Consider the following 10,723-nt stretch of genomic DNA (forward strand, 5'->3'; position numbering starts at 1 on the left):
TTCGAGACCCCATGGACTTCAGCCCATCAGGCTCCTCCGTCCATGGGATTTTCCAGGCAAGAGTACTGGAGTGGGTTGCCATTGCCTTCTCTGATATATATATAGTATATAGTACATAGTGTATACTATAGAATATATACATATAGTATTATATATATATAGGCTTCCCAGGTGGCGCTAATGGTAAAAAAAAAAATCCACCTGCCAATGCAGGAGAGGAAAGAGACAAGTGCGATTCCTGGGTCGGGGAGATCCCCTGGAGGAGGGTTTGGCAACACTCTCCAGTGTTCTTGCCTGGAGAATCCCATAGAAGGAGGAGCCTCACGGGCTACAGTCCACAGGTAAAGAGTCGGACATGATGGGAGCGGCTTAGCACACAGTATATATATGTGTATTTTAGGGCTGTGCCTGGCACCCAATACTGAGTTATTGTAATGCTTACTTTTTTTTAAATGATAAAGCACTGTCCTCCAGGCCTCCCAGGGGTTTGGCGTTGATCCCCAGACATTATGAATTAAAAGGCTGGGAGGAATTCCGTAGGTATCAAGTCTTTTTTGACCTTTTGTTTCGTTTTGTTTTCAGACCTGATAGGAAATTCCTTCTTCCTTCTGCGGTGCCAGCCACCCAGCCACGAACCCAGCTGACTGCTTTCCATGACAAAAGGCAAGGCCGCAGGCCCCCGGGTCTCTACCCCAGAACCAGCAAATCCCTGCCTCAGGAAACAAGCACAGGTTTCTTTTTCATTAAAAACCTCAAGGTTTTAGCTACTGGGACAGCTCAGGAAGACAAAGGGGGAAAAAACAACAGATACTAAAGCTTTAGGCTCTTTCCAAGTTCGGGAAAGTCTGAGGAAGGCAGAGAGCTTCCTCTGAAGGTCAGTGGCGGTCTTTCTTCCTCGAGGTGGGGGGGGGGGAGGGGCGGGAGGGGGGCAAAGTTTGGCCCCGCCTTTTTGCCCTGAGCGCAAGGAGGAGCTGGGGGAGGGGGTGGGGGCAAAGGCGCACAGTTTTCGAAGCCTCTGGGCTCCCCGGCTGTCTTTTTCCAGTAAGCTCTAGAACGAGATGAAGGATCTAAAAGTATCAAGAAGGAAACCTGAAACCTACTTATTAGTTTTTCAAACTCTCCTTTGCCCCTTTCTTATTCTTAAAGATATACTAGGTCCTAGAAGGCAGAAACAGTTAGTTGCTCAGTGGTGTCTGAGTCATGTCTGACTCTTTGCACCCCATGGACTGTAGCCCACCAGGCTCCTCTGTCCATGGAATTCTCCAGGCAATACTTTAGTGGGTAGCCATTCCCTATTCCAGGGGATCTTCCCGACTCAGGGATCAAACCCAGGTCTCCTGCATTGCAGGTAGATTCTTTACTATCTGAGCCACCAGGGAAGCCCAAAGAGCTGAAAGGTAGCTGCTTCAAGTTAGCCATGTGCCCAAAGGTCCTCAGCTTGGTCTGCAACTTGACACCAGGCTCTGGTCTCTGGGAGAACCCTGAAGAAAGAAGGTTGCTTTAACTTCATGAGGTAGGGATGGGGGTAGGGAGAAAGGGACATCTTTTCCTCTGTACTGTCTCAAACAACAGAAATCACAATCTAGCTCAGGTCCAGAATTTCTAACCTGTTTCCCAGGGAGAACATGTCACAGATGCAGGAAATCGGTGCCAGTTGGAGTGCTGGTGCAGACTTTGACCTGGAAACATCACAGGCAGAGGCAGCTCTTTCCCTTTAATCCCAGGCCCAGCGGGAGGCACAACTTGCCCCTCAGCACAGCTTCTTTGGTTCCTGTGAGGACTAAGCCACCCTGCTGCCCATTGTGGTTTTTTGGGAGATCATCAGAAGTGGATTCTTGTCTTTGCCTTTGTTCTCATAAATGCCATCTTTCTGGCATTTCATAGCTATCAAACACCCAGATCTAGATGCTTCCAAATACAAGCTCATCACATTCTTTTAAAATGTCTTTCTTTCCAAGATATCCTTAAGCCTGTCCTCCCCACCACCATCCCTATCAAAGAGTAATAACCCAAATAGTTTACTATTGTTTGGTCAGAATTATTCCCAGTCTAGGCCTCTATTAATAGAAATAACCAGATGCCAAGGAGGCTACCATAAGCCTTTCTATAACAAGCAACTAAAATATGGCAGGTGTCTACCTCCAGTGTGACAGGCCTCAGTTCTGTTCTCATTTCTGAGAAATGCCTCAATGATTGGGCCGATCCTGCTCACAACTCATTTAAAAGTCATTCTCCCCCAAACTCCCCTCCCATCCAGACTGCCACATAGCATTGAGCAGAGTTCCATGTGCTATACAGTAAGTAGGTCCTTGTTGGTTATTCATTTTAAATATAGCAGTGAATGGATACATATTTATATATGGCTGAGTCCCTTCACTGTTCACCTGAAACTATCCAACATTGTTAATCGGCTATACCTCAATAAAAAATAAAAATTTTTTAAAAAGAGAGAAAAGCCATTTCGCAGGACAGAAACTGTCTTGTACCAGAGTCCTTATTCACTCCACTATTAAGAACTCTGTGTGGGGAAGTGAGGGAATTCCATCTTCTCATTGGCAAATTAGGAGGGTGCTGGTCTAGATCAGTGGCTCTCAATCAGATCTAATTTTGCACCAATATCTCAGGGCCTGGGAGCAGAGGCTGGGGGGTTTGGGGCAGTGTGTGTATTGGGGGAAGGAAGAGGGGAAATGCTTCCAGCCTGCTACTAAACATTCTGTGATGCACAGGGCAGCTTCTACAATGGATTATCCAGCTCCAAATATCTACACTGCTCATGTTGAGAAACCCTAGGCTAGAAACCTTATCTTTCAGGTATTTTCTAGTTGGGGCCAAATTCAAGTTTCCTAGCTACTTCCTTGGAGACGATGGGCTGCCTGTACCCTCCATGAGGACCACAGCATTGAAAGCCAGAGTTCTCCCCGAGGAGTGTTGCCAGCTGGAGAGGTCTTGTTGTTAGTTGCTCAGTCGTGCCTGACTCTTTGCGACCCCATGGACTGTAACCCATCAGGCTCCTCTGTCCTCCATGGGATTCTCCAGGCAAGAATACTGGAGTGGGTTGTCATGCCCTCCTCCAGGGGATCTTCCCAACCTAGGTCTCCCGCATTCCAGGCAGATTCTTTACCAGCTGAGCCATCAGGGAAGCGCAAGAGCACTGGAGTGGGTTGCCATTCCCTTCTCCAGGGGATCTTCCTGACCTAGGAATCAACCAGGAGTCTCCTGCATTCCAGGATTCTTCACCAGCTGAGCTAGACAGAAACATTACTCTGTTAAAATACAAACAAGATGCTCATGTCTAGAGATCCTCCAGAACTGTTTCATTCCAATCCCTTAAGATGTGGGCAGGTAGAACAAGCCCAATAAAGAAACTGGGATTGGGGGAGAATATGTATATATATAACTGAGTCCCTTCGCTGTTCACTTGAAATTATCACAACATTGTTCATCGGCTATACCCCAATGCAAAATGCTTTTGGTGTTAAGAATAAAATTTTATAAAAGAAAAAAAAAATCAATTGCTTGCTCTCTCAACACAAAAATCCGGGAGCAGTTTCTGTGCCATGCTGCTTACAGCTCTATTCCTTTATAGAAAGAAGTTAAAGCTAGGAGAACAAGATGCCCAAAAAGGAACCAGAAGTCATCCCACTTCAAGTTTATTTTATGTGATTTCCAGCATGCAGTGTGCTTTCTTGGGGAAAAAAAAAATCATCCCAGTTCACATTATAAATTAATTTACAAATATAGAATTGTGTTAGAAACAATATTTATAAAAGTCCATACAATTTTTCACATACAAAAATATCCATAGAAAGTGGGGTTTTTGTACATACAGTATGAGGGTAGGTAGTTTCTTTGGTTGTCTTCCTGTATAATATTTAAAAAGTAATGTTGACATTATTTATACCTCAATAGACTATTTTAAAAAAAAATAATTTTCTATATGTATTATTTCAAACTTCCAATTTAACGATAATGCTGTGAATCTCAAATAATATACAGGGAAAAGTTAACAATTTTTTACAATTAATTTGTGTTCCTTTTCCTAAAAAAATTAAAAACTAGCAATGTTCCCATCAAAGACCAAACATGGTACAAGGGTAATTCATAGAACATTAACTTCATCTTAATGCATCACTATTCCAATAAAATCACACTTTCTGCACTAACACTTTTTGGATAAGTTCAAACTGTGGCTGAGTGTCTGCCACATACAGACATTCTCTTGGGCACCAAGACGGTGACCATAAAAAGTATTCAAATGATGACACCTCCTGAGAAGTAAAAGGGAGTGTTAAAATATATTACATTAGAAAAATTTTTGACCACAAATGTTTTCTTTTAAAAATAAAAATTCCATTTAAAAACTATTTTTAATAAAATACTAAAACTTGGTTTCAAAGATGAAAAACCCAGGACATATGCTAAAAAAAGACAGGATACCAGTTAACTAGGACGGTCACCACAGATCTCAGAAATATGGCAGCAAAAGTGAGGCAGAGCTGGTGTCCATCCTTGATGCTCAGAACATCCCAAGCAATACTGGTTTCAGCCAGAATCTTTGGTCAGATGAAACCTAGCTCATTCCTACTCTTTAGACACTACTTACTCTGCCTATGCATGTTAATGCCTTTGTTTTTCAGGGACTAGAACACAAAGGTTACAAGCACAGACTCTGGAGCCAGATTGCCTTAAAACTGGATTCTGGTGAGAGTTCCCTGGTGGTCTAGTGATTAGGATTTGGTGTTTTCTCTGCTGTGGCCTGGGTTCAATCCCTGATCCAGGAACTGAGGTCCCACAAAGCACACAGTGCAGCCAAAAAACAAAACAAGACAGAAAACTAAACACACACACACACACACAAACAATAAAATCAAAAAACTAGATCCAGGCTTCATGACTTACTGTTTGGACCTAACATCTTGGCAGTTTACTGCCACCATACAGAAAACGAGGGGGAGTAACAATACCTTTGTCCCAAGGTTGTTGTGAGGATTAAATGAACTAATATGCCTGGCACACAGGGTGTGTCTGGGCATTTCTATCGCTATTAATGTCTGACACATCCCTGACACTAAGCATAAATAGAGGTGATCTGTGAGCTGGGTAGAGAGCTCAAAGATTTGCGGTGCTTTCTAGCACAGTATTTGAAAAACTTTCCATTAGCCACAAAGAGGACAAATGGAGGTTTCCTGGAAAAATGCAGGTCTCTGACTTTTCTAGAAAAAACAGAAGGCTGCCAGGCAGAGAAGACCAGTTGCCCACAGCAGCCTGCAGCTGGTCGGTCCCAACCATTCCCTGCTGCTTCCAGTGCCAACTGTTACTTTTTTTGACCCAGTAACTTCATTCACTTGTTTTTGCATCTGAAGTCTGTGCCCACTGGACCCTGTGACCCTGATATACAGTGATGAACAGACAGACATGGTCCCTGCCCTCACAGGGCTCTCGGATTCCATCCCAGGACAGACTGGACTGGATTTCTCTCCAGGGAGGCCCTTTATCCAGAGAAAGCTTGTCGGGTAAAGAAAAAGTTTGCATCCACACGCTGTTCCGAGTGTGTTCAGTGGATCTTGCCGGGAGCTCTGGAGAAAATGCAATCTCAGTTCCTGCCCCAGACCTACTGCCTGGAGATCTGTATTTTCATGAGATCTCAGGTGTCCAACAGTTGAGTCTGGGAATTGGGGCTCTATACTTCAGAGCCCTCCCGAGGGTAGATGAGGCTGTTGACCATGCTGAAGTTGTAGAAAGGGCTGCCAAAGGGGCTGCTCGGGGCCCCGCTGGTGCTGGCGGGGAAGGGGCCGTAGTAGGAAGATCTCTGGCTGCTGCTGCTGCTGGAGCTGTGATTCAGTTGCAAGGGGTCTGATGAGGGCTCCGGGACGGAGCTGGGGGGAAACACGCCGCCTGAGGGCACCTGGGGCCCCTGGATCCCTAGAGGACGGCTGCCAGTGAGTGCCCGCTGCGTGCTCCCACTGCTACTACCGACGCTTAGGGTGCTGAGGCTGCTGAAGAAGCTGTTCAGGCAAGGGGTGGAGGAAAGCATGGACACTCCCGGTGAGGAGGCAGTACTCTTGGTGTCCTCAGGAGGCTCTGGGGACTGGGAGGGTCTCAAAGATGCAGGGGCACTGTCTCCGTCTGGCTTCCCACCCACTCCAGACCCCAGTCCCGGGGAGAGCCCTTCTTCTGATTTTGAAGTCCCCACGGCCACTGAGGGGGTGCTGCTGGCTTCCGAGCGGCGCTTTCGCTTCCGACGGAAGTTTCCGTTGTCAAACATTTTCTCACAGTTTGGATCCAGGGTCCAGTAATTACCTTTCCCTGCAAAGATGAGAAAGATGGGTTAGAAGAGGAGGTATACGTGCCCATGTTATCATTTAGTCACTAAATCATGTCCAGTTCTTTGGCAACTGCATGGACTGTAGCCCTGCCAGACTCCTCTGTCCACGGGATTCTCCAGGCAAGAATACTGGAGTGGGATGCCATTTCCTTCTCCAAGGGATCTTCCCGACCCAGGTATCAAACCCGCGCCTCTGATATTGGCTGACGGATTCTTTACCACTGAGCCACCAGGGAAGCCCCACATGCCCAGCTTTGGGTCTGAGATGAGGGAGGCAGGCTCTCATGAAACTTGACAGAGATGCTCAATCCACTCTGTTGTCCTTTTGGGGGAACTGGCACTACTTGAACTTGAGCCTCTGTTTATCTATAAAAATAGGGATAAGACAGTACTCACCTCACAGGTTGGCCGTGAGGGGTAAATGATAGATCTCCGCAAAGAAGCCATACACAGTGAGCAGTGAAAAGAAAAAGGTATCTATTATCATTATCATTTGCTGAAAGGGTATAGTATTTGCCCTGAAAAAATACTCCACTGGAAAAATGCAACCTCCAATACCCAACCCTCCGCCTTGTCCAACAGAAACGACAAGTTATTACTGAGCAATTGACTGTTTTAAACACACCTTGGATGGCATCTATTTGAAAGTACAAGGAAGCTCCACACCCATCCCTCGCCTTGGGCAAGAGGCACCCTTGCACATCTTCCCAGCTTTTCCTCCACCAGGCTGATCTCAGACCAGGACCCCATTTAATGCAAGCAATGCTAGTCTTCTGCTTAGAAAAACTCCCTCACTATCTAGCACAGTTGAAGTAAAAAAGATCTGTCATCCTCGAGGATTTTTTTTCTCCCAACGGCTCTCATCACTTCTGGTAAAAAGAATCTTTGGCATTTGCAAATACCGTAAAGCACTTATCTTGTAGTGAGTTCTTCACATTGATAACTCTAGTTACTCCTCATGGCTCTGGAGACGAGTGATATCATCGCCTCCATTCTTCAGATGGGGAAACTGAGGTGCAGACTGGTTAGCAACCTGTCATTCTCCCAGTTAGCCACCGGTGTGTGCGTGCTTAGTTGCTCAGCCCTGTCTGACTCTTTGTGACCTGTGGACTGTAGCCCACCAGGCTCCTCTGAGCATGGGATTTCCCAGGCAGGAATACTGGGTGCCTTTTCCTTCTCCAGGGGATCTTCCCGACCCAGGGATCGAACCCACGTCTATCTACTGCATTGGCAGACTGATTCTTTTACCACTGCACCATCTGGGAAGCCCAGTTAGCAGTGGCAGGGCCAGGATATAAGCAGGTTGTCTCTAGAGTCAAGCATTCTTAACCACTACCACACACCCCTCCACATCCATTACCTCCACCAACACATTTTCTGCAAATAGTTGCAGAATAAAAACCTAATTCACGTAACTACCATCTAAACAACCAATCATACCTACTCCTACCAGAATATTTATATTGTGTCACCTTGCTACCAAAAGCTTTGACAAGACACTGGCTTGAGATCCTTGACCTTTTTAGAAAGTCCGGGAGTGTACGTGACAATTGACATGATCACCTCAGGTGATTTAGAGGCCAAATCTGGGCAGATGCATCTTGGAGAGCTGCGTGCCTTGTCCAGTAAAGTAACCACTAGCCACACGTGGCTGCTGGGCACGTGAAAAGTGGCTTGTACCAAGTGAAATATGGTATAACACATACATAGGATTTTGAAGACTTAGTACCAAAAGAATAATGTAATTAGCTTATGGATAATTTCTTATATGTTCTACATGTTGAAATGACATTTTGGGTTGCTTTAAAAAATAAATTCCCACCATCTTTTTACTTTTTTTCACATGGCTACTAGACAATTTTTCAACTACGTGTAGTTTGTACAGCATTTCAAATGGAAAGCACTGCTCTTCATTGGAAGGACTGATGTTGAAGCTGAAGCTCTGATACTTTGGCACCTGATGCGAAGAGCCAACTCATTAGAAAAGACCCTGATGCTGGGAAAGATTGAAGGCAGGAGGAGAAGGGGACGACAGAGGACGAGATGGTTGGATGGCACCACCTACTCATTGGACATGAGTTTGAGCAAGCTCTGGGAGATGGTGAAGGACAGACAGGCCTGGAGTGCTGCAGTCCATGGGGTTGCAAAGAGTTGGACATGACTGAGCGACTGAACAATAACACAACTACTTCAGAGCATTTACATAATTTACAAAGAATCCTGTATCCCTCACTGATCCTTAGCCATTTCTGCACCAGGGGCTGGTCTCCTGCAAGACAATATTTTCCACCAACGCAGGGGGCTAAGGGATGGGGGGGAGTCTGAGTGCATTACTTTTATTGTGCACTTTATTTCTATTATTGCTACATCTACCCCCCCTCAGATCATCAGGCATTAGATCCCAGAGGTTGGGGATTCCTGCTGTAGAAGGCAAGGAAACAGTTTTCTCTTTTCCCTAACCGGATTCTCACCCCACACCCCTAGTCCTGAGCGCCTTCAGAAAACCTCCAGTAAGAATCTGTTTCTGAGATTTTTGAGCTTTTCTTCACCTCATTCCTCAGCTAAGAGGGAAACCATTAACAAGCCACTATCACCCAGCCCTCCTCACCTCAGGGGCTTAGATCCGCACGAAGCACATTTGGGATTTACACTATTACGTTTCTAAACAGGTAAGGTTCGAAACGCATCTACGTACAGCGGGTACCAACTCCCCGTCTCTCCCCACCTCACTCTCCTGAAATGTGATGGGATTCTCGGCTCATCTGAATCTCTTTACAGCCATCCGTTATCTGAGAGCCCACCCGTGTTTTTATTCCTAATCCGTTTACCGGTAACTCGACCCTCCCTTCCAACCGCCTAAGGAACACCACTCAGGACTGACTTTCCGCTTAAAGATTCAGGCTTTTTACCTTTATCCCACCCTGGCCTGCCTCTGCGTGTGCGTGAGTTGCGGGGTGGGCGTAGTGGGGGGCGGGTGTGGGTAAGGGACCGGCCGGGAAGCACCTGTCCGCCCTCACCTGGGTCGTCCTCGTCGCGGGGCACCTTCTTGAAGCAGTCGTTGAGAGACAAGTTGTGGCGGATGGAGTTCTGCCAGCCGGCCTTGCTGCGCTGGTAGAAGGGGAAGCTGTCGGCCACGAACTGGTAGATGTGGCTGAGCGTGAGCTTGCGTTCGGGCGCGCTCTGGATGGCCATGGCGATGAGCGCCGAGTACGAGTAGGGCGGCCGCACCATCTTCATCAGGTCCTCGCGGCTGGCCATGGACAGCCAGCCCAGCTCCCCTGGCGCCGCGGGCCCGGCGGGTGAGGCGGGCGCGGCGGGCGCGGGCTGTGCGAAGGGCCGCTGAGCGCAGGCAAAAGTGCCAGCGGCGGTCGGCGGCTGCAGGAAGGGTCCCGGCGCGCCCCCCGGGGGCGGCGGCGGCGGAGGGGCGCCCAGATACGCGGCGGCGGCGGCGGCGGCGGCAGCGGCGGGGGGACCGCCCACGGCCGGCCCGTTGAGCCACAGGTAGGGGTTGGCGGCGGCGGCTGGCGGCGCGGCGTAGTCGGTGAGTCCGTAGGGCGCCCGGGCGGGTGCGGGGGCGCCCGGGGCGGCGGCGGCGGCGGCGGTCGAGGGCAAGCCGGGCTGCGAGTACACGCCGAAGTTGTCCCCACAGTAGAGAGCCATGTCGGCGGCCGTCGGCTGGCGCGGCGCGGCGGCGGCGGCGAGGGGCGAGCGGGGCTGACCTCGCCGCTCGGGCAAGAGCATCCCTTTGGGGGCCAACCCTGCGGCCCTGGCTCGGCGACTCGTGTCTTCGGCGAGGAGGGGCGGGGACTGATGGGTGAGCGCGGAGCGCCGACGAGCTAGCCTCTTATAACCGTCGGCGGCTGGGCTCCTCCCGGGCCGGTCCCGGGGCTGGGCGGCTGCCCGCGGGCTCCGGCTCTCCACGCCCCCGCCACGCCCCACCTGCCCGCGCACGCATCCCGGCCCAGCGCGCGGAAACCTCCGGCCTCCCGCCGCGCCTGCCCGGCCGCTGCAACCCCTCCTCTCCGGGCCGGGGTGGAACGGAGGGAGGTCGGGAAGAACCAGGGAAGCCCGGGGGAGGCCGGCGCCTCCGATATTCAAGCAACCTGTTCCCCATTCCTAACCATTGTGTCCTCAGCACAAGAACGAAATAAAATAACGAATATCAAAACAAAGAGAAAATCTCCAGGACGGTCCGACTGTTCTAAAAAGTCTGTGAGTTAACTCTGGGTGGGCGCTCAGCCCACCTGCCTGCCCCCGCCCCAACCTTTGATATTTCGACCTGGAGCCTCTACATCTTTTGTGATCAGTTGCAGGATTCACGTCCGGTCTCGACTGGTCGGCTCCCAGTCGAGAATAATAGACGCGATTTACAAGTCTTTGGAGGTACACCGTAGATAT

At 49.1% G+C, this 10,723-nt stretch overlaps 1 protein-coding gene across 1 annotated transcript; it reads right to left on the reverse strand.

The window, feature by feature from the left end:
* Positions 1-5,680: 5,680 nt before the first annotated feature.
* FOXI3 (forkhead box I3) lies at positions 5,681-9,985 on the reverse strand. The gene is made up of 2 exons (XM_005910899.2): positions 9,343-9,985; positions 5,681-6,306 (listed from the first exon to the last, which is right to left on the reverse strand). Exons 1-2 carry the CDS (start codon positions 9,983-9,985, stop codon positions 5,681-5,683), a joined length of 1,269 nt encoding a protein of 422 aa, XP_005910961.2.
* Between the last annotated feature and the right edge of the window lie 738 nt (positions 9,986-10,723).

The sequence above is a fragment of the Bos mutus genome, chromosome 11, assembly GCF_027580195.1.
Source record: "Bos mutus isolate GX-2022 chromosome 11, NWIPB_WYAK_1.1, whole genome shotgun sequence".
Taxonomy (NCBI): Eukaryota; Metazoa; Chordata; class Mammalia; order Artiodactyla; family Bovidae; genus Bos; species Bos mutus.